Source organism: Drosophila elegans, unplaced genomic scaffold (genome assembly GCF_018152505.1).
Source record: "Drosophila elegans isolate 14027-0461.03 unplaced genomic scaffold, ASM1815250v1 contig_183, whole genome shotgun sequence".
NCBI lineage: Eukaryota > Metazoa > Arthropoda > Insecta > Diptera > Drosophilidae > Drosophila > Drosophila elegans.
Genome location: NW_024545550.1, coordinates 7,133,988 through 7,157,802, shown reverse-complemented (window position 1 = coordinate 7,157,802; position 23,815 = coordinate 7,133,988). Strand labels below are relative to the sequence as shown.

Below are 23,815 nucleotides of genomic sequence, written 5' to 3'. Positions count from 1 at the left end.
TGCTTATAAAAATACGGTTAGTCTTTTTGAATTTTATTAACATGCAGAAACCATTTGGAACGATGTAAACTGTTTAGCATTTCTCAGTATCGTGTAAAGTATTAAGTATTCCCAATATTTTTAAAATTAAGAGATTTATCCATATTAATTTTTGTTCATTTTATTTTTTTTACGGCTTAGAATTATTAAGATCCTTGATGATCCGAACATTAACAATCCTAAAGACTAAAAAACTTCTAAAAGCAGTCCCCACCAACTACAAAAAATATATTTGACGGATCTAAAAACCAAAAATTCGTAATTAAATTTATGTCCCGTGTTCCAAAAAAATCGGCATTCTAAAATCAAAGCAAAATTCAACGCTGTCCATCGTTTTCAAGTTTTGGACCCAAAACTTTTGGTTGATTTAGTTATTTTTAGCATTTAAATAATATCTCACTGATTTAAGGAACTAAATAAGTTTTTAGTTTACGTTCCGGGTTCCAAAAACAAACGGGATTCCAAAATCAAAGCAAAATGCAACTCTGTTCGCCGATATTAAGTTTTGGCCCCAAAGCTTTTGGGGGGAATTCCAGCAGAGCAAAGAGTCCCGAGCTTTATTCTCTTTGTCCGACTCGCGCACATGTCTTTCTGCTCCCAATCTCTCTCTGTCCCTCTCTCCTGTGTGTACCAGGAATTCTAACTGTATAGCTATGCCACGGAGCTTTTCGCTCAGCCCACCTTTGAAGCGCCCCTGCTTCCCACTACCAACTTTCCCACATGCCATTATCTTGGATTCTCGGGAGGAGCGCGCGCATTGGAAAATCAAGAGCTGGCGAGACGGCACTGCTTGGAAATCAGTCGCCTGTCTTTGCCCGAGCGGAGAGAATCTCGAATCTCGAATCGCTCGAACCGACTTTTTCGAGGATTTTGGCTTCTGGGTGATTGTGTGCTGTGTGGTGAGCAGCCAGAAAATCGCAGAGCGCAGAAATCGAATGGGAAATCGAGAACGAAGGAATATAAAATAAAATATGGCCGAGGGCGAGATGTGAAAATGGAAATGTGAAAATGCCAGTCCAGGCCATCGTCGAGTGACCACGAAAATTGCAGTTCCCCCACTAATTCGTATTCTTACAACAAAAAAAAACAAAACGAAAGCAAAGCACAAGCAAAACATTTTCGGGGCGAAAAAAGAAATATATATACAAATATACACACATTTCGATTCCAATTCTAGTGGCAAAAATTCGTATGTACTCGTCGGTTGCTCCTCAAAATACATACATACACACACAAACGCGTCCCCCTTTTCCCGCCCACCCAATTCGCCACCCAAATTCTCAAAGAAAATACGTGTGTGTGCTTGAGTGAAAATATGAACGGAAGAGCTGGCGAAACAATACAAAATAAAATAAAACAAAATCAAATAATATAGATAGCTAGATTAAGGCGATGGTCAACAAAGGAACAAAAGCAGCTGACTTGTGACAAGTGCAACGACCAAACAAAAATCTACATGTTGCAGCTGTTGCAGCAGCAACATCATTGCAAGTGGAGAAAATCACGCATACGCCCCATCCGCCCATCGGGCCAAACAATGCGCTCCACTTAGCCAAGTTGCGTGTCAAACACACTTGTTTGGATATGTATATGTATATCAGTGTAATGACTAGCCCAAGAAATAAATAAAGGCCAGAATAACCAGAGCCAACAACAACTACGGGGGCAGCTCCAGCTGCTCATAAATTTCGTAATCGTAACGCTTGTGAAATGTGCCCCTTGGTGCACGGGGCCATTGAATCGCTAGATTTTTGCCCATGAATCCAGAGTGGAATATGTAAATGCCGTAGGCGCCACCACCAACAAATAGTTCGCACCAACACCAAACGCCCCCCCAAAAAAACCCAGGACCCAAAAACCCACGCGAAATCAGGATCCCCGATAGGTTTAAGTACTCGAATAGTTATCTGAAAAATCGAAAAGAATTTATGGAATTTTTGGGCATGTAAAAGTTCCCAAGGAAAACCTGAGAAAAAAATAAAACAAAACGAAAACTAAAACTAAAGCAAAAACCAAGAGCAGCAGGAGAGAGAGAGAGGGAGGCAAAGAGCGCCAAAGAGTGGGAACCTTCGATAAAAAATTATTAGCAAAAACATAAATACGTAACGGCCTCGTTCGTTCTCCCTTTGCCTTTCCTCCAAGGAAATATAAATCCGAGCAAGAGAAGTCGAATCGAAGAAAAGAGCACGAGAGAGAGAGAGAGCGGGTGAGTGGGTAGGTCAGTGGCAGTGGGCGGTCCGCCAGCTGGGGCACCAGCACCACCATCACCCCCCACTTTCACCTCCACCTCCACCACCAGCGTCAACCTCAACTTTCAAAGGGCAGGTAAGTGCACAGGGAAAAAAGAAGCAAATAATTACGGACAGTTTGAAAATTAGGAGTCCTCCTCAAGATTTTATTTTCGAGAAATTTAGTAAATTTGAATTTGCATTAAGCATGAGAACCTTATTTTTGCCAGGAATCGTAAATAAAAGTCAAGAGTTAATGGTTGAGAACCAAAAAGCTTATTTGTTCATGGCAATTTAATTTTAATTTGTATCATAAACATTGTAAAACAACTAAATAATAATATTGAAACTTACTCATTCACTTTTATTACATAAGTTAAACAAAATAAGATTGAATAAAAATATATTTTAAACTGTTAGGTGTACTACAAAAATCAAAATATATTTGTTACTTTTAATGCAATACCTTTCAAATGAGACAATACATGTCCTTAAAGGACAAATGTATGGTGTTATTGTATGAATCCCTAAAACTCATTATTGAAGAACATGTGATATACCATATGAAATGTATTGCTATTGGTATGATCTATGATGGTCAGGAATAAGTTTGATATACAAGCAACTTAATTTTAAGTGCATTTCAATAGACATTTTCCTTCCTTTGCTTACAAAGCATTTGTTGAAATCGAATTTAAATTCAAATTGACTTTTTTATAAGATCAAAAACATTTAGATAGTCAGGCTCATGTAGTTTTCTCGTTCACAAGATTTTTTCGAGTTCAATTTGCTTCAAAATTGTTTGTTTTACTTAGTAGACAACAAGTTCTTGTGTAACAAAATTAAGGTTGACAGTTGTACTGTTGAATTATTAAATTCAAAACGCTAGGTATTGAATTTAATGATGTTGAACAAGTTAATATACTAGTTTCACATTACAAACATTAATGTAAATTATTGTATCTTTATCATAATCAGAGCGTTGATGCAAGTTTATTCATTTCAAAATCGTATCAATAAAACAGTAATTATGACAAGACAAGACAATTATCAATTAAATTGTTAGTGAGAGATAAGAGGCAACTGACAATAGAGGTTTTTCTCCGTGTGACTGGGATTTTCCTACACCCACACCCTCTGCCCTCTGCCCTCTGCCTATTACCTGGTTTATTAACGTTTCAATTTGTGCCTTTATTGCAGGTAGCGGCATGTCCTGCACCGTTTCGGAGCTGCCCAGTGGCTGTCGATTACGCGGCATGACTGCATCCTCACAGCAAAGTGCTGCCAACAATAGTGGCAACAATGGCAATGGCAACGGCGGTGGCGGAGGAGTAGGCATCGTTGGGGGCGGCGGAGGGGGCGGCAGCTTGGGCGGAGTATCGCCCACCGTGGGCGGCGGCAGCGTGGGAGTCGGCTCCACGGCCAATGTCCTCCAGGAGTCCAATGCGGCCACGTTGCAGCGTCCCCAGTCGCAGAAGCCGTGCTGTTTCTGTTGGTGCTGCTGCTGCTCCTGCTCCTGGTGAGTACCATCCCATGTCCCCATCCCCATCCACAAACACAGCCACATGGCCTGTTTGTTCAGCGCTCAAATACTCTGACACGAAATCAATTTCTTTCTCGTTACCGCGCTGCCTTGACTCAACTTTCGTCGACCACAACAACAACAACAACAACAACAACAACAATTACCAATGCCAATAATACCAACCACAACCGTGACAACAGGGGCAAATGGTAAGTACCCTCCTTAAGCACTCATACTTTCCTACACCGCGAAAAATAATTAAGGACTTTGGTTTGGCCTAAAACTTCATAGTTTTAACTTTTTATGGGACTTGGATATTAAATGAGAAGTTTAAGCAACTATATGCATAATATAATGCAGTTTAAAACTCGATTAACATTTTTAGAAATCCTAGAATTCTAGGCTTTTGATTTAAAACTTTTAATCGAAATTTAAATTGTGCAGTTTTAAGGCAGAGCTAACATTTTCTAAGCAATTTTTGGCAAGTGAGACCGATTTGATATATTGTATGGGTTTAAAGTTTGATTTACAGTTCAGTAGTTTGTTTTTGGACTATTGACCAAATCGATATGTTATTGACATGCAACCCCTGTACATCTCTAGTTTCTCGCAGTGCAGTCATGGATAGGGCCACGGCTACGGCTATGGTTATTGGTTTGTCTTTAACCATTGCTTCAGCTTTGGCTGGGACCACTGACATGGACGTGGACATGGAAATGGAAATGGAAATGGAAATGGACATGGTAGTTCAAATGAAAGTGGACACGGATACGGTGGCCTTTTCTTCCGGCAGCTGGCAACGCTGTTTAATTTTGAAAGCTCTCTCTTCCAAAATTTCGAACTTTCTCCCTTCCTGGGCTTTCGCTCTTCGGTGGAACTCTTCAATGCACTCAGTATTAGTCTCTCCCGCTTTCATTCACAATTCCGGGAGCAAGTGGTCGGGCAGCGAAAAGCTCTCTGGAGGGCACTTTTCAAATCAAATATAAATAAGTATGTGGCGGCTCCTCCGCGGACTCCTCCAAGTGTTGCATGTTTTCGTGAATGAAATCGAAAGTCTTTTCGACCCGCCCACTCAATCGCCCACTAGCCACCCCCTCCGCACCTTTGTGTGCCGGAAAATAGGGGTTTCCAGAGGGCCAAAAACCCGAGAAAACCCCCAAAACCCCCAAACCCCTGACCACGTATAATTTGATTCATATATGCGAGTATATGTATGTGTATGTACAGCTGTGTGACTTTGATTAGGCATTGGGCCAGCGAGTCGCTCTGATAACTGTATTGCAGATAAGAGAGCTTTGTCAAGTTCGAGTACTCCGGTGCTCTGTCTCCGGGCTTCGAAACCCAAAACCGATATGACATTAGCCCATCTACAGTGGCCACTCCTTATACCGCAAACTAATGTCATTGAAATTTTGGTATTTTCAAGTTATATATAAACATAGATTAATCTTGTATGGCAAAAGTATAATAAATAACTTTACATCGTAAACTATTAAAATTATATTACATTTTGCTTAAAAAACTAAAAAAAAATTGGTTTAAATTACGAGTTAAAAGAGGAAATATTTGTACATGGCAAACTTTTTTTTTACATGTTTTGCACTTTCCTATTCCATCTATAAATATATACATAGATTTGTCTCGTATGTCAATAGTGTATATATTTAAGTGTTGAACTTGCTAATTACATTTTGTATAATCCAAATAGAAAAAGAACGAAGTAATTAACGCTGATTTACCTCAACTCCATTTATTTCTAATTTTATATACTGTAGTCACCTTTAAATATATCAAAGTGCTATTTTTTTTGCACCTAGTTATCTACCATTTGTTATCTAAAAGGTTGTTCAATCGAGGGGCCACTGTATTTACATATTTATGCTATTTTGTGCCAGTTCAAAATGAGTCAGGCTGAGCGGCAATTCAGCGATGAATAAAATTGTAGTCTACTTAAAAGGGTGATTTATGAGCTGTAAAATCAAAACAATCGACATTTAACAAGTGCCCCTCGGCTTTTCCTTATCCTTTGCAGTCTGGCCATCAAGAATGCCGATGAAAATGCGCCCACGAAGCGAGATCTCGTCAATGCCGAGTTCCTAGATGGCGAGCAGTGAGTTTATGCAAATAAATGAGTTGAGAGAAAAGCGAAAACAAACTTACATTATTTTTACATTTGCAGACCCACACTGGAGGAAATCCGCAGCTGGGGCAAGAGTTTCGACAAGCTGATGAAGAGCACAGGTGAGCCAAATAAAAAATGGTTTGTCATATGGCTGATCCATATTAATGCTTCTATAAATACGTTTGTTCCCAGCTGGTCGAAAGGTGTTCCAGAACTTCCTGCGCAGCGAGTTCAGCGAGGAAAACATCCTGTTCTGGCTGGCCTGCGAGGACCTCAAGAAGGAGAGCAGCGCGGAGCTGGTGGAGGAGAAGGCGCGCCTCATCTACGAGGACTATATCTCGATCCTGTCGCCCAGGGAGGTGTCGCTGGACTCGCGGGTCCGCGAGATCGTCAACCGCAACATGATCGAGCCCACGACGCACACCTTCGACGAAGCTCAAATCCAGATCTACACACTGATGCACAGAGACTCATATCCGAGGTCAGTAGAAAATTAAGGTCTTGAGTTGGTTTTTATTCTAAGCCCGAAATTCTGATATTGATACTTCCCCTTCCATTTATTCGACAGATTCCTAAACTCGCAAAAGTTCAAGACACTCGCTCAACTGCAAGACAACTCGAATGCCGGCTCCAAGGCGGATAGTCCCACTTAGAGAGTTTCGCCTGGGCCTCTTCGGATCCCGGATCGGACTTTGAGCCTATTCAGTTGCGCTGTATTGACTTCCGTTGTTGCTCTCCATGGGTTTTTCTCTGGTTTTCCGCCCCGCCGCTGCTGCAATCGACTAAGCAATATGTATCCATTAGTAGAACCATTTAAGCAGCCCCGAAATCGCGAATTTCCGGATCCCGGAGGGGCAGGGAAGCCAGACGATGTGCATTATGCGTAAAAAGGATTCCTGCTCTGCCTACGTTCTAGTCGTTAACAAACCAAAGAGTCAAGCACATACACTAAGGAGCTGGTTTGACCACAGAAAGCATTTTCCAAAGAAAACAAAAAAAAACCAAACCAAAAAAATAACAACCAGAAAGCTAATACGAAACGAGCGACACAAATAGCATCTATTGTAATACTAGTGATCTAAGAGACGTATTAATCAAATTGCAACAAAGATTACGGAACCCGCTAAACGATAAGTAAATTTAAACGTAATCAGAAACCGCAACGTAACAGAAATACTTTTTCCAAAAAAAAAAAAAAAAAAAATGAAACAAAACAAAAAAATCTTTTTAAACGTATTACATAAATTTATAAAATTATATATACAAACCAGCTTATATATATATACGGATATATAGAGACATTTAACGTGACTAGTTTTGAAATCGTTTTAGGTCATACGAGTAATGACATCGAAGCATTTTGTAAATACCACAGCAGACGGCAACACTTTCTACTTTCTTATGATAAACCAATGAGGATCAAGTCCTTTCTTAAGCAAATCTTACAAGCCCCATCTTGAGCTGTACTTTGAGCCAGACCAGAACAGACCATATTCCCTATAAAGTCTTTACCGAAACCAAAACAAACGCATAACTAACGTGTACTATATGATTTCGATGTCGAGCTGATTTCCAAGCCGAAAGAAGAACGTTTCGCAATATCACTGCCAACAAAGAACAAAAAAATCAGAACTTCGCAAGAGATATATCCTCTCAAAATGTATTATGCAATTGTTTTTTTTTCGAGAAGCGGAAGTTCCAAGAGTTTCCCCTATATTACCCCGATTCTGCATTAAAAACTATATATCGAAAAACAGTATTACAAATAACAACAAAAAAACAAGCGAAACACAAAAGTATGGTTACATTTAAATTTTAGCAAAAAAGTTGTCGAATTGAAAACTAAAAACATTAAAAAAAAACCAAAACAAAGAGTTTATAAGTCGATAAACACAGAACAAGCAGGTGGACTTTTGGTTCGAGCCCTGGCAAAAAGTTAACAATGAATTTTAAATCTTATGTTAGTTTACGTTTGACCTTTGACCTTATGTTGGCTGTTTTTTGAGGCACAATATTAAAGTACAATTTTCATGTGCGTACCTATGTTGCGGGGAGCAGGGAATGTATTTTCGTAGCTAGTTGGTGTGCCTAGTTTTAATGCATCTATCGACACCAATTCTCACATGAACATGAACAGAAAAACACACATTAACTTTACTAGCATTTAAGCATTTTCCAGTTCTCCTTAGAAAAACATTTACCATTTTATTTCTTTGCAAATCAGTGATTTATCCATTTTATTTTAAAGCTTAGTTGTTGAACAGGGCTAAAACAGATATCTATATAAATTTAGTATCAAAGCTTAAAGGTAAATAATTGCTTTTGAAATGTCTGAGATTTTTGGACAGCCCCCACATAAGTTCCTATGTTTTTTATAACAGTTCTGACCCGTTTCAAGATCCGATTTCCGAACTAAAAAAATCACAGCCTCATACTTCCGATTCAGTCCCTAAAAACTTGACTTTTACGCGTCACTCAGGCTGCTACTTGGAATTGAGAATTCGACAACCGCTTTTGCATTATTAAAGGTGGCGGGGATCGGCTGATCGGGGCCCCAAAAACAAAACAATGTCTGTTTCCATGGTTTGTTAAATTAATTTTAGGCATTCAGGTAAGGCACAACAATGTCCTGGCTAAAAAGGACGCGCGGAGCGAAGAAATATTTAATTGTGAATGTTTCTCTTCGGTTTCTTACTTTGCAGAACGGACAGATATAAGACTTTTTGAACCAAAAAACAAAATATATAAGTACATTTAATACGATTGTTGTTTGTTTAGTTTTATACACCGCCACACTCGCACACACAAAACACACGCACACACCGAGATACATGCATATATATACTACTTAGCGGTATATGTACAAAAAACGTAATCAAGTTTCGACCAGTTAAAAACCATAAATTAAATTTACTACAACAAAAAATCAACTAATGTGTAAACGCGAAAATAACAAAATCAATAAATACAAAATGGATTAAACTAAGCCTAAATTTAGTTTTAAACATTTAATATATTGCAACAATAAACCGAAATGAAAATAAAACTCAATTTCAAACTTGAAGACTACATTTTTGTAAATGGGCGCCTGGTTAAAAAAGGAACACATTTTCCTTTATTCTTAACCATTTTATTTATTTTAGTTTCTCTATTGCCGAAGATTGTTGTAGTTATTTACAAAGCGTTTTTTGCAATCACTATTTTTATAACACTTGGCATTGATATACATTAAATGGGTATCCTGAGTTTGCGTTTAACGCTTTCTCCTGAAAGAAAGAAGACTTCAAATTATAATAAAATTAATCAAAAATAATCCTTCAAATTTAATGGAAATAATCTTTCGTATTGAGAGTCTACTTTTCGATTTGAAAAGTGAATTCAATAGATTTCGATCCATTCATCCAATATGAGTAAAGATTTAAAAAAAAAGTAAACTTGTTAGTGTTTATACCATATACAATTTTAACTTACAGAAATGCAAAATGAAAATGTTTTTTTTTTAATATTACATATGTTTTTGTAGTCTAGTCAAGAGTCTTTATGACTTATAACAAATTTATTTTATTCTACAAATATTGTCAGTAGAAGTATTTTTATTTTTAAATGAGAGTTTGTAAGTTTAAATTCCTTGAAATTTGTTTTCTTTCCGATGGAAAATAGTTTTCTACACTATTTTACCCTGAACATCTGAACATATTTGACAGTAAAGTCGGTTAAAATTACAAGTATATTTTACACTAGGTAAAAATCGAAATCCATCGGTGTAAACCAGGTGGGCACGCTGCTCCAAGCCGTTCTTAGCCGCAGCCACACGCGTGCGCATGCGCAGCGCCACAAGACAAACAGAGACGAGAAAGAGCGAACAAGAGAGAGGGAGCGAGTGGGCGAGGGAGGGAGACACCCTTTACCGTGGCGGAAAGCACACAAGCTCCGTCCGTCCATTCGTCCGTCGATCCACACGACACAGCGCTGATTGCCGCCGCCTGTCGATGTCGAAGTGAGGTTGTTGTAGGAGCTCAACTGAGGTTAACCGACGGCCGGGCCCAAGGAGCGAGCGAGAGGGTGAGGGGCTCAAAAGCGGGACGGAGAACGGCGGAGGCTGTGGCTGTGCGGCAGCTACTTGGCGTATTCGATTGTGGTACATGCACAACTATTTTACGTATGCCACACAGAGAAAAACAAATTAATTTTTGTAAATATTAAAGGACTAACATATTTCTGCATCTGATATAAGATCGATTTTTGTTCAACTTCCGGTTTTTTAATTCAGAGAATTTGGCGAAAAATGTACTACAAAATATAAATAAATAAAAACAAATTTTTTTCATATTTATTATAAATTATTTTAAAATCGTCTATTTAAAGAAACATACATCATATTATATTTAATATATTTTAGGACGACGTATTTAATAAACCACATGTTTTGATAGGTTTTCGAATATACAAATGCCAGACTATTCAAACAAATTTTAAAATGAATAAAGTTAAGTTACTATTTATTTAAGATACAATATAAATAAATTTCCTAAAATATACTAATATAAAATTTTGAATATTTTTGTAGGGAAACTCTGCTTTTATTGCAGTGCTTTCTTTCGGCATGCGGTGCTCTCTCTTTCTCTTTTTCTCCGACTGCCACTCCACCTCTCTCTTACCAATGTGTGTGTTTGTTTCTCTACCTGATGCCCGATTGCACTACCACTTTCACGGGGCTTACAAGCCGAATGGCAGCAACAACAAAAACAGAACAACAAGTCGGCGAGTTCGAAAGCGAATTCGAATTTTCGATGATATGGTGAGATGAATGCAGTGCCACAGAAATGAACGTGAAGTCAGAGAGATCCGAAAAGCAGGGACGGATTACTTAAGCTGAGGGTCGCTCCCTCTCTCTCAGTCGGTGGTTCTTGCACCCTTCCTCTCTCTTTACAAGTGCATGGCTGAGTGGAAGGTTCGTTGCCTAAGTCTTTTGTACCTGCCTGCGTTTTTGGCCTCTGCAGGTGCACCCACACACACACACATACAGTGGCTACCTGTGTTTTCGTGCACTAATGTTAGTGTTTCAAGAGTGTAGAGACAACATCATCGATTCGAATGAATTTTTGAGTGGCGCTGTCGCTGCCGACGTCGCTGCCGCCGCCGTTCGCTCAATATCAGTTACGAAAGAGATGAAACCATAAAAAGCAATAATAATCGAGCAGCGCTCTCTCACCTGCGCAGCTCACATGGACAGCACCTTGCCACCAATACAGCGAAACGCCCGACGTCGGCAGAATTTGTGGCAGCGGCGGCAGCAGCGCATTCAACAGTTGAACAATCTCCAATTGACTCTTTGGGCATTATAGCCGAGAGCCGAGATCCAGCGACAGCGACGACAAGTTTTCCGCGCACACGGAAAGTCAGAAAGTTAATACCAATATTATACACATATATACAAATCGGAATTATCGGACTTTATCAACCCAGATTTGCTGTGAATACGCGTGTGTTTCGATCGTGGCGCAAAATCCAAAAGTTATACGCCAAACAAACAAGCAAAAAGTCGCGCTTAAACTTTTTCGAAATTAAATAAAACACACACACGAATTTCAGCCACGAAGAGGAAGAGAAGGCTGAAAAAGCGAAAAAAAACTCGTGTGTGTGTGAGTGAGTTTCTGTGTGTGTGTGTATCTATGTGTGTCTCTCGGAGAGCGTGTGCTTTTCGAGTGAGTGTGTGTGTGTGTGTGTGCGAGCTGGAATGAGACGCCATCAAAGCTGAGCAGCGAATAATAAAATGCAAAATAAAAATAGTGATTAATAACAGCAGCCAGAACCAGCAGCAACAACAAATGCTAGTGCGGAAAAGCGCGTGAAAATAGTGGAAAATACTCAACAACAACAAAAATAAATAGAAACCGAAAACGCAAATGCCAGGCAAAACGCCCCCGAAACGTCCCGCCCTCTGCCCCCTAACTTTGCGCCTTCTAGTGTTCATCAGCAAAAATATTAACAACTATAATAGCAGCAACATTAACAACAGCAACAGCAACCACTACAGCAACAACAGCAGCAACATGACCAGCAGCAGCAACAGCGATTTGTTAAAGCCAATGCCAGGCAAATGTTAGGCCAAAATGCACAAACACAACAACAACAAGAACAGCAACAGCTCCACATACCACAAAGAGTGGCATATTAGAAGCGGCCAAAAGCAGCCAGCCAAGAGCATTGTGTAAGCCAAAAAGGCCCCAGAGAGCCAGGCTTAAAGCCCCCAGACGCACAACAACAACAACAACAACAATAACAGCAGCACAAAGAGTGGCGAAAGGTGCACCCACCAGCAAAACAGCAACAACCAGCAACCACATTTCAGTTCAGCTCCAGACTCCCAGGTTACAGACTCCCCGGATTCGAAACTCGCAACTCAAAACTCAAAGATCCAGCTCCAGTTCCGCCAGATCCAACCGCATCCACCACAGTTCCAGCTTGCTCGAGTGCCATAGATCCTCACCAAGTGCCAAAATCCGCATCCTGATCCCGGAGCTCAAGGCACCCGGCCAAAAAAGTGAGTAGACCATCCTACCGAGAAGTAATTATAAACGCATCAGGGTTTGTAGCCCTGGTCGGTTTAGACAGGGATTACACTGCCAGAAATAACACCTCTTCTGACTCATTAGCATTTCGCCATATAGAGATCGGGAGATTCCATAACAATGGACAGGGATTTTAAAAACAGGTGCAATAAAGCGAAGGAATTTTGAGCTTACCTAACGAACTCCTTAAATAAGCTACTGCTAATTGCTGCTGTTTATTATATTTATAAATTTATCTCCGGTTTATGGGATAGAATGTACATTTTTTTTGTAATTTCTAGTCATTTTTTCATTCAATAACATTAGGTGTTTTAATACAATAATTGTAATGATTTTATATATTCTTGTACTTTAGGAACATATTAACTTAAAATCCCTCGAAATTGTTTATATCAAGAGGCTCAAATATGTTCCAAAGAATTATTGGCAAACATTAGTGCATTTTGAAGTTCTTATATTAAGTTCAATGTTTTTCAGCATTGAATTTTAAAAAACAATTAATTAATATAAATATTAAACATTTAAAAGATGCGATAAAATTTAATAGCAGAAAGTTATTTGAATATTTTTTTCGGTATGTGCCTACGTGCCAACCAAAAATATCTTTTGTTTTTCCTGCAGACTTTTTAACCATAATTCTTTAGGGTCTCCAAATTCTAAATGATATAAAATAACATTTAAATGTTTATATTAACCTGTAGTGTAGTGCTCGTTTTAAAACCCATTCGTTTACAGTGGACACCCTGTATGTTGTGCAGACGTATGTAGCCTAAGTCTTTCGATCCCAGCCTCAATTTGTGTTGTTGTTGTTTCTGTTGGTATAGTTGTTGTTGCTGTGCTATGTTGTTGGTGGTATGGTATGGTATCTTTCGCGCACACATTCCTCTTTGTTTGGTTTTATTTTGTATTTCGAAGTCGCCGCTGTTCGCAGGTAAGGCGCACAGGTATTGGTGTTGCTGTTGTGTTGCCAACAATGCCTTGCTAGAGCGGGAGAGTTGGCCATAAAGAGCGGGAGCGAGAAGGGATCACAACGCCTCTGCCACTGCCAACGTCGACGTCAGCTGCGACTGCGACTGCGCCGCCTTCTTGTTCGAAAATCGATGATGTTGCCCAGTGTTTTTGATTACGTTTTCCCCTGGACTTTTGTGCTGCCTGCTGCCTTTTGCTCTTTTGGTCTTGTGTTCTCGGCTTCTTTTTATTATGATTTTTATTTTATTTTTGTTTTTTTTTTTACCTTCTTGATGATGGTGATCAATTTGGGGCTGCGATTATGGTACAGTAAAATGAACATCTACGCAGCACACACACACAAACACACGCACACCGACAGACAGACAGTCACACAGATACATTCAACCGTGAGATACACACACACACACGAACGCAGCGGCACATGTAACCCACACACAAAAAAAGGGGGAACTTCGTGAGAGAGTTATTTTATTTTCGTGTTCGTGTTAACGTTTATTGTTTTTCTTTTCTTTTGCCTTTCTTCGTTTCTTCGGGCCTTCTTGACTCCGTCTTGCAGCCGTTACCCCACCCCTTCCCACTCCTTGCACGCCTTTATGCCCCTTAACATTCCCATTCCCATCTTACACCCGGAGAAATATGAGGTCATGTATAATCATTAGGTAAACAAAATATTTTTGAAAATGGTTGTACTATTATTAAATTTATCCAATCAGTTTTAAGTGAAACAGCATTTGCTACATCTGGCATATAAAAATAATATAAATAGTATGTGGTAAAATTATTTGATAAGAATTGATTAAAATTTAATGTGTGATTTATTGTTGACAGTTCATTTTGTTACTGACAAAATAATATTTTGAAAAGTCTGTATTATTATTATCTATATTAATTTAATCAGTTTAAAATGATACAGTATTTGATTTATCATGTTTATCAGGCATTTCTAAGATCATTCGATAGAAATATATTCTAAATTGATTCAAATATATTTTGTAATTTATTTGTGAAAGTGTTTTATTTTGCGTCCATTAATTTACCTAGAATCATTTAAATTTTTGATTGAAAAATCTAGATTCAATCGTGACTTGAAAATTCTTTTCAGTGTACCATGTACCATCTACCAACCTTAAGTTTCAGTCTTTGGCTTTGGTTATTGATGCCCAACAACTCTGACCGTTGATGTCTTAGGGTTACGCTGCGCATTTCTTCTCTTGTCTTTTCTCAACTCTTCTCCGCTCTTCTCTCCTCTTCTCCCATTATTCTCCCTAAGTAAGGTAGAGAGACGTAAAATCCAAATTTCAAATTATGTCAAATCTTAATGGGATTCGAAATGGAATTGCTTTTGGTATTCACCTTGTATCTAAAATCGGTGGTATTAGGGGGAAAGGTGATCGGGGAAATGGGGATAATAAAGAATACCCATACACATAGATCTTGTTGTAGGCGTTGTCCGCATGCAAAGGTTAGATCTGGGGTTTATGTTCACATGTGGAGATTCCAGCAGACAGAGTCGAAGAAAATTAGTAATTATTGTGTTGGGAGGGTTAAATTTACTACGTAAAGTAAACTTAAAACGGTTTTTCTTTACTCTGAAGAACGCAGAAAGTCTTTGTAGGTAAAAGAGATATTGTTACAATAACAAAATATAGCCAACGTTTAAAAGCATTTTTGTAGTGTGATTTTTTTTAGATTTATTTACAACTTGATTTATATTGATACTTCTATTCTAGATCAAAATAATTATATGCAGATTTCAAGGAAAACTGACTGTAAATTTCAATTTATCAAGGTGCAAAACTTATAAATATGGAAATCGCTTTCGCTGCGAAAGATTTCCTTATGTGTTAAGCTTAAATAAGTTTTTGCTTTAGTTTAAACTTGATTGACGATTTATTGTTTAGCCAATCAATACAGTAATTGACCATTAATTTCCAAGTACATACTAAGACTTGTTTGATGATCGAATAGCTGTAAATCTTACGCAATACCTATTTTCTTATTAACACTTGTTAAATCGTAATGGGTTAAGATGTAAATAACGTATTTTAATGCTTGTAGCTAAAAGTTCAACAAACCTTTATTTCGTTAGCATAAGATCATAAAAAAACCATATACCTTTTGGTTTGAGATATTGGCTTATATTGTCATATGCCAACAGCCAATTTTTGTGCAAAGCAAAGCAAACTTGTAAAATACTTCAAGTACAAATTATGATAATAATAAAGTCAGATGCCATTCCGTTTATTTGTTAGAATTAAAAGTTCTCTCATAAATTTCATGGCGCCCCCGGGAGGACAGAGATACGTTTTCTTCAAGAAAGTTTCTTCACTGCCCCCCACAAATCTATTCTATGAGATTAATTGGGATTATCTTGTCCACATCGCTTCCCTTTTGTGGGCATAATCTCTATCAGCAGCTACTTTTCTTGTTGCTGATTTCTTTTGCACCCACCGTATGAGTGATGGGTCTTGACCAGAATCCATCTATGTATCTGCCACCGCCATTCTCCGCTCTCCTGCGTTCAAGCGGCAAGTTGGAAAGTTTGGCCCCCGAGGGTCTTTCGATTCGTCTTATACTATATATGTGACCCAGTTCGATCGATGCGATGGGATTGCGATCAATTGCGAACCGGGGTGTTGATGTTGGTTTAATTGTTTCCTAATTGCCTTTCGACTTTCTTCAGGTAATCACCATTAATGCTGATTGCGTGTTTTTTTTTTTTTTTTGCCAAAAACTAGTCTATAAGGCAGAGACACACGCCGCCGCATGACACTGACCTCACCTACTAACGGAACCGGGCTCGAGGAGCCCCCGATATCGTCGTGAACTCGCCGGCTTGGTTGGGCTGACAAAACGGGTTTATCCACATCCAACATCCACATCCCAGCTGAGAAAAACGGCAGCAACACCAGTGAACTCTGCGGCAGCACCAGTAATTTTTTGGCTTTATCATCAAACAACAATATGGTGGGAGGGGGACTGGACCTGGACCTGCACCTGGACCTGGACCTGAATCTGAACGTGGACCTGGACGTAGACCGAAACTGAACCTGGACCTGAACCTGGGCAACGCGTGGAACCAGAAAGTCAGCCTTCTGGATTAGGTCAAGGATTGAGACGCTCTGTTGCTACCGGTGTATTTAAGTGTGGTGTGGTATGGTATGGTATGGTGTGGAGTGGAGAGTAGTACCTGTTCTCAACTTGTTGTCGATGTTGTTTTGTTCGGTTTCGGTTCAGTTCAGTTCAGTTCAGTTTCGGTTTCGGTTTCAAAATCCCTCATAAACATGTTTTGCTAACTCGCAGATTCTGGACTATTAACAGCTGATGGACTGACTGGTTTTTGAGTAGTACTACATACTCTGTGTTTAATTTCACACAAAGCCCCGTTGTAAACAAAACACAAATATGGCTGAGCAGCAGTGTTGCCGTCGCCGTCGACGTTGGCAGCGAACGTCAGCAGAGACGCTTCTTCCACCTGTTTGGTTGTTTTGTTGTTTGGTTGTTTTGTTGTTTTGTTGTTTTGTTGTTTTGTTGTTTTGCTGATGTGATGAACCGCGCTGAGTTATGCAGTTACACGTTTGACATTTGCGAAGGAGTCAAACTAGTTCGACGGGCACGTGTGTTCAGGCCAACTCGGCTTATTTATTTTTTTTCCCCGTTTTTCCGATTATTTGTTGTGTTTGCCCCTTTTTGTTTGTTTGTTTGTTTGTTGGCTGCTGTGGGGTCTGTTTTGTGTGTGCTTGCAAATCACTCGTCGTTTGAACTTGTTCCGCTGGCTCTTCCGTTGATGTTTGCCTTTTATTCGTGTTGATGGGGGTGTGTGACTGCATTTAAGGCAAGGCAGAGGGAGGGGTGGGGCGGACAGGGGCGCCAAGCAGACTGCTGCCAGACACCGCCACTTGTATTGTTGCTTTTGCTCATTGGTATTGGGCGCTTGAGGGGAAATGAAGTTTAGGCCATGATTCACGACGCACTTAAAGGGCTTTAATGTTGTGTTATTCCAGTCAAAACTTGTTGATTATTTCTGGCGAAACTTTTAAATAAATAGTATACTAACTATATGGCAAATGATTAAGTCTTATATATTTTTAAATGTCAGGGTGTCGTAAGCTGTTACAAAGCAAACAGTTTTGCGCAGTGAAAACAACATTGACTTATAGTTTCTTATGACCATTTCTTAGATTATTTGAAGACACTTTTACATTTCGATTAGTAGGAATTAAAAATCATAAATTTTTCTTCGTTCAAATTGGTATAAATTAAGTTTTAAAGAAGTCATAAAAAACGTTAAAAGTTAAATCAACTAGAATCATTAGCCCGGCAACCAAATCAATTGAATTTGAAATTAATTGTAAATAATTAATGATTTTATTTTAAAATCAAATTTACAATTATTGGGAAACCCTAACATTAGTAGTTATTATATTTGATTGAGTCTTCTATACAAAAATGGGTGGACTTTCCCAAGCTAAAAAATTATTGTATTGTTACAAGAGCTTTATAAAATTGATTTTTTATATTTTTAACGGTTTAGTACAGTATTATAGTATAACACATACTTAAGGAATTTATATTTCCGCATTTAACACATCTCTGCTATTTTTCAAAATAGTTCTTGCAATAATAATAACTCATACCACGAATTGTAGAGTTTGAAAGACTTCAAAGTGGATTTTTCACCATTTCACAAACCAAACTAGGCTAAATCTTTATCTCATTCTCTCACCTAGTATACTAATTATGACCATTGTTCTTTTGCCCCATTACAGCTGAGCTGAGAACGAAACGAAGGAAGTTCCTTAGTGCCATAGAATGCAATAATTGAAACAACGACAACGAAGACGAAGAACAACAAAACATCCGGAAGCGGAGCTAAACTCGAACGAAACGAAAGAACCTTCACGAAGTGCCTTCCATCATCAAAACCGTTGATAAGTGATATTTATTATGTTTATACTTGCCAGCAGCCAAGGCAGCAATCGCAACAACAACAACAACCACCAGGGATCACGGCATCGATGATCAGATGATCACACCACGACCAAGTCCTAGTGCAATTCGGAATCCAGTTCAAATTAGTTCAGTAAGCCATCGAGGAAGCCACCACTAACTAAATAATGTCCACATCCACCGCCACAACGAGCGTAATCACGTCTAACGAGCTCTCGCTGTCCGGCCACGCCCACGGCCACGCCCACGGTCACGGACACGCCCACACCCTGCACCAGCAGCACTCCCACAATCGCCTAGGAGTGGGTGTTGGCGTGGGAATCCTCAGCGACGCCTCCCTTTCGCCCATTCAGCAGGGCAGTGGAAACGGCGGAGGCGGCAACACCAACAGTTCACCACTGGCGCCCAACGGAGTGCCACTCCTGACCACAATGCATCGATCGCCGGACTCACCACAGCCGGAACTGGCCACCATGACGAACGTCAATGTGCTGGATCTCCACACGGACAACTCGAAGTTGTACGACAAGGAGGCGGTTTTCATCTATGAAACACCCAAAGTGGTGATGCCATCGGATGGAGGCAGCAATTCGGATGAAGGCCATGCCATCGATGCTCGAATTGCGGCCCAAATGGGCAACCAAGGCCAGCAACAGCAGCAGCAACAACAGCAGGCGGAGCACCAACCGCTGGCCAAGATCGAATTCGATGAGAACCAAATTATCCGGGTTGTGGGACCAAATGGCGAGCAGCAGCAGATTATCTCGCGAGAGATCATCAACGGGGAGCACCACATCCTGTCGCGAAACGAGGCTGGTGAGCACATACTCACCCGAATTGTCAGCGATCCCTCCAAGCTGATGCCGAATGACAATGCGGTGGCCACGGCCATGTACAACCAGGCCCAAAAGATGAACAATGACCACGGGCAGGCTGTCTACCAAACTTCACCCTTGCCTTTAGATGCCTCTGTACTCCACTATAGTGGTGGGAATGATGGAAATGTAATCAAAACGGAGGCGGACATCTATGAGGATCATAAGAAGCATGCTGCGGCGGCAGCAGCAGCTGGAGGATCCATCATATACACCACCTCCGACCCAAATGGCGGCGTCAATGTGAATGTGAATGTGAAGCAGTTGCCCCACTTGGCAGTGCCACAGAAACTCGATCCAGACCTCTACCAAGCCGACAAGCACATCGATTTGATCTACAACGATGGCAGCAAAACGGTGATCTACTCCACCACGGACCAGAAGGGACTGGAGATCTACTCGGGCGGCGACATCGGCAGTCTGGTGTCCGACGGCCAAGTGGTGGTCCAGGCGGGACTCCCATATGCCACCACCACTGGGGCCGGTGGGCAACCCGTCTACATCGTGGCCGATGGTGCCTTGCCAGCGGGAGTCGAGGAGCATCTGCAGAGGTGAGTGATGATTGCCCACAAAGGGCTTTTAATAAGGGGTAGACTTTCGAAAGGGTTGGTCCACAGCCAAGTGGTTCGTTATTGTTACTGTGCTCAAGTTTGCTTGAGCTGTGCTCCTTAATTAGTGGCTAAATGGGAACTTCACAGGGTCCAAGTAATGGTCATTACTTGAAAGGTATTTGGGTATTACATTTATAAACATACTGTTTTATCAACATAGAAGTATTAGTCGTTTTATCAACAAAGCATTTAGAAACTACACTTTGAAATTATAAAAATTTCTTTGCTTAAAGGAATTTGTATAATTATTTTGTGTGTACCAAGTTTATAAATTGTCTTGACTGCAGATAACTAAATGGAATTTATTTTATATTTTATAATTTAACCCAACTGCAGACAACAGTCTTATTAAATAAAATTACTCCTTTAAATTTATAAACTTAGTAATTTACCGAAGATATTTAATATATAGAAAAAAAATTGTTTGTCAGCAGCAAAATAACAAAATGACAATAAAAATGTATATTTTAATTTACAAATTGAGGACACTGTTTCAGAATGTTATTGAACGTGATATTCGGAATCTAATATTTTTATGTACCCATAACGTTTTAATAGAAATAGGTTAAGTAAATGCACATAGACCAGCGAAATATTTGCATACACCTAATATTATTCTCGGGTCATAAGATTCTCCTAGCCATGACTGCGCCCAAAATAAAAAAAGCAGAGCTTGAAGAGCCAGTCAAATGTGTCTGGCAAATACTCCGTAACATATTTTATCTACAGGCGAGCCTGTGTTCCGGTTAATATCCTTAACCCAGACCAGCCCACTCAACTATTCATTGAGCGCTGTTCTATCGGCAACATAAATCTCGACTAATTGCCTTCGTCATGGCGATGCAGTTGCAGCTGAGTTCTGAGTTGCTGCTGTTGCTGTTGCTGTTGCTGCTGCTGCTGCAGCGGTTGGTTACCACATCAACATCTTAATTGGGGACAGCAGAGTTTTAGTTTCGATTCGGTTTGAATGTCCCCCTTGGAGTCGTGGTCCTTTCAAATCAATGTTTGTCATTTGCATTTCTCATGCATTTGAATTAACCGCTCTTGCCGCTCGAGCATTTTACTGTTAATTATTGCGATAGGCCTAGGCCAACCGGCAACGGCAGCAACATTGCTGCTGCTGCTGCTGCAACAGCAACATCGAAGCGGCAGCAACGGCAACGCCAGCGCATTCTGGCTGGCTTTTTCCCCCGTCCACTATCCAAACATTGAGTTCAGGCTGAAGTCCTCATCCATGCTCATTCCCCAATCCCCAAGCTCCCAAGCTCCATGCTCCATGCTCCATCCACCGTACTCCATTCCCCCAGTGGAATGACAGCTTCCGTTGTAACTGTTTCTTCTATACGTTATTGCTGCCCCTGCAACACCAGCAACAACTGCAACAACAGCATCTTTGGCATTCTGGCGTGCATCGAATGTGCAAGTAGGCGAGCTAATAACACCCAGATCCAGCACCAGGCTCCACGGAAACCCTCATCCCCATCCCCATCCCCATCCTCCACCTCAACCTCAACCTCCTCCCCAACCGTTTGGCAATTCATTTCAGAGCAGTGGTATGCGCGGGTAATAAAAATTTGAATATAAATTAATCTAATAGAGAACCGTTAGCGAGGTGAGATGCAAGCGCAGCCTCCTTGAGCAAGGTGCCGCCTTGCAGCTTGGCAACTAAGTCATCGTCATCTGCATGGATCGCCGGATCGTTGGATCGTTGGATGGTTGGCCATTCGGACATCTGCAACGCCATCGCCATCGCTTTGGCCATCGCATCTGCATCTGCAGCCACATCTGACTCCTCCTCAGCCTCCTTCTATATTCTTACACCGAGAGAAACTGTTCTTAACCCTATTTTCGGGTCCTAAGAACGTGTGATAATTGATTTCTGTCTCCCAATGTCAAGGATATTTACTTGATTTCATAAGAGGATAAATAATTCATTTAAAATAATAAATACAGGAATATGCTTTAATGTGTGACACAGTTCGAACATACTTTTTGTTCTGATGAGAATCAAATATTAATGATATTTAAAGTTTTACAATTTATAGCTTGAAAATAACACATATTTTCTGAAACATACATTTAAAATTAGTTAAATTCAATTCAGTATTACCAATAAATCAAGTAAAAGTGATTAGCATTTTTGGACCTTAAAAAAAACTCTTTTAAATCCGTCAGATATATTTCATTTCATTTTTTTTTTTAATTTAGTAACAGTATTTTAATAATTTTAAAAATTATGTTTTTTTTTTGAAAAATTAAGTTTTAGTACAAAGAAATGTAAAGTAAGGCCATATCTGATGGCGATTCCCATGTTTTATATTCTAAAAATGTTCTTAGATCAAGAACATTATCTTCTGAAATAGTTCTCTCCCAGTGCAATCTTCTAATGGTAACGTCCCATCCTGTTATAGCGGAGGCTGTTGCAGCAGCACCAGCACCAGCAGCAGCATTGCAACAGCAACATCAACGGACACAGCAGCAACACATCGCTGGTTCGTTTGGCCCGCGTGCATGTTGCATGTGCGGCAAGGTCCATAAATAACGACAAAATTGCGTTTCCGCATATGGACCGAGCGCAAACGTCGTCTTCGATTCGGACTTTGGTTGCTTTTGGCCTGGCTTTTTGTCTGAAACTGCGACTGCGACTGCAACTGCGACTTTGGCATACCGTTGAAGACGCTGCTGCTGCTGCTGGACCTTGCGTGTTGCTCTTGGAGCTGTGGCCTCGCACTCTCGGTCTCTCGGCCTCGGTTGATGTACAGTTTGTTTTGTTTGCTGTTTGCTGGCTGGCCCCCATGATAAGCAGCTGAGGACATGTCCACAGCCACAGCCACATCCACATTTACAGCCACGTCCACGTAAAATGTCTGCATCCCAAAAGTGTTCGCCTTGCCACGTTTTCATTAAAGTCAAATTAAAGCGGCGACAGAGACAGATCGGATTGGGGATGGCAGTCTGTATATATAAGGCCAGTTGACCTCTGTTTCGAGCCATCCTTTCCATTGTGTCTGTCTGTCACCGCATAACATATCCCTTGCAGCGTCTTAATTTACACTGTGCCACAGGGTTTGTTTTGTTAAAAGATTAAAACACAGATCCGAAATTATAATAAAGCAATTTTTTTTTTTAATTTACAAATAAAAAACAAATGAAAATCTAACAAAATAACAAAGAACCAAAGTAACGAAAAAAGGCTTAGGATCTGGAGAAAAATGTATTTAATGTTTATTTAAGCTTTTAAAATAGTAATGTCAAAATCTTTAAATGTACCAAAACTTTTTTTTTTTAAGTGGTTTTTCAGTATTGCTACGAAATATGCACTAATCAACAGGATTTGTAGAACGAAAGCCCAAAGCTCAATTAAACAAATGCCAAGGCAAAAGCTCCAGCATTTGAATTTTTAATTTACAGCCTCAGGCGGCAGAGTGGCTTATAAAGATTTTACGAGCCCCCAAATTAGCCAGATTATTCGGTTGAGTTGAGTGCAAAGCAATGTACGATGTACAATTTTATTATTCTCGCCATTTGGTAATAAAATTGTTTTATTGTTTATGCATTTTTCATTATTTACCTGCACGAAGACTTATGCAACCGCTCCCCAAAGTGGCATAAATTCGTATAATTTCTATAATTGCTAAATTGAATGTTTTATTGGATTGAAAACATGAAAAAAGATTGATCTTAGAACCAACGTATATGGACTTAATTCCAGGAAATATTAATGAACGACACGGGTTTTAGTATTTAAAACGTATTTAACTTAAGTAGAGTGTGACTTAATTTATAGGCAGCTAAAAATATGTAATTTTTTTTTGTATTAACTAAAAGGTCTGATTACCATAATTCTTTGTTATTTCTGTTATTATTAATTTGCTGAACAGCGGCAGATGTATAATCCATAAAATATCTCGAAATTGATAA

The 23,815-nt window shown here is 39.8% G+C and overlaps 2 protein-coding genes across 10 annotated transcripts in view; both read left to right on the top strand.

Annotated features, from left to right (window-relative positions):
- The first annotated feature begins 825 nt into the window (after positions 1-825).
- On the top strand, positions 826-8,672 carry LOC108144765 (regulator of G-protein signaling 17). The gene is made up of 7 exons (XM_017269872.2): positions 826-2,364; positions 3,468-3,786; positions 3,993-4,001; positions 5,825-5,902; positions 5,972-6,033; positions 6,107-6,395; positions 6,483-8,672. Exons 2-7 carry the CDS (start codon positions 3,476-3,478, stop codon positions 6,565-6,567), a joined length of 834 nt encoding a protein of 277 aa, XP_017125361.1. The 5' UTR covers positions 826-2,364; positions 3,468-3,475; the 3' UTR covers positions 6,568-8,672.
- A 2,574-nt stretch (positions 8,673-11,246) lies between these two features.
- The window catches only part of LOC108144429 (protein grainyhead), a 46,087-nt gene continuing 33,518 nt past the window's right edge, over positions 11,247-23,815 (top strand). For 5 of the 9 annotated variants that reach the window (XM_017269308.2, XM_017269304.2, XM_017269299.2 and 2 more), the window contains exons 1-2: positions 11,248-12,458; positions 18,228-19,834. In XM_017269308.2, the coding sequence (XP_017124797.1) occupies positions 18,576-19,834 (1,259 nt within the window). In that variant the 5' untranslated portion in view covers positions 11,248-12,458; positions 18,228-18,575. Of the gene's footprint in view, positions 12,459-18,227; positions 19,835-23,815 lie in introns of all 9 variants that reach the window. The other 4 variants (XM_017269296.2, XM_017269295.2, XM_017269297.2 and 1 more) reach the window with 1 other exon arrangement.

Excerpts from the sequence above, each read along its gene's own strand:
- LOC108144765 (XM_017269872.2), top strand. The coding sequence starts at position 3,476 with ATGTCCTGCACCGTTTCGGAGCTGCCCAGTGGCTGTCGATTACGCGGC. Across the intron at positions 5,903-5,971 it reads GAGTTCCTAGATGGCGAGCA|ACCCACACTGGAGGAAATCC; the intron begins GTGAGTTTATGC and ends TTACATTTGCAG. Across the intron at positions 6,396-6,482 it reads CACAGAGACTCATATCCGAG|ATTCCTAAACTCGCAAAAGT; the intron begins GTCAGTAGAAAA and ends TTTATTCGACAG.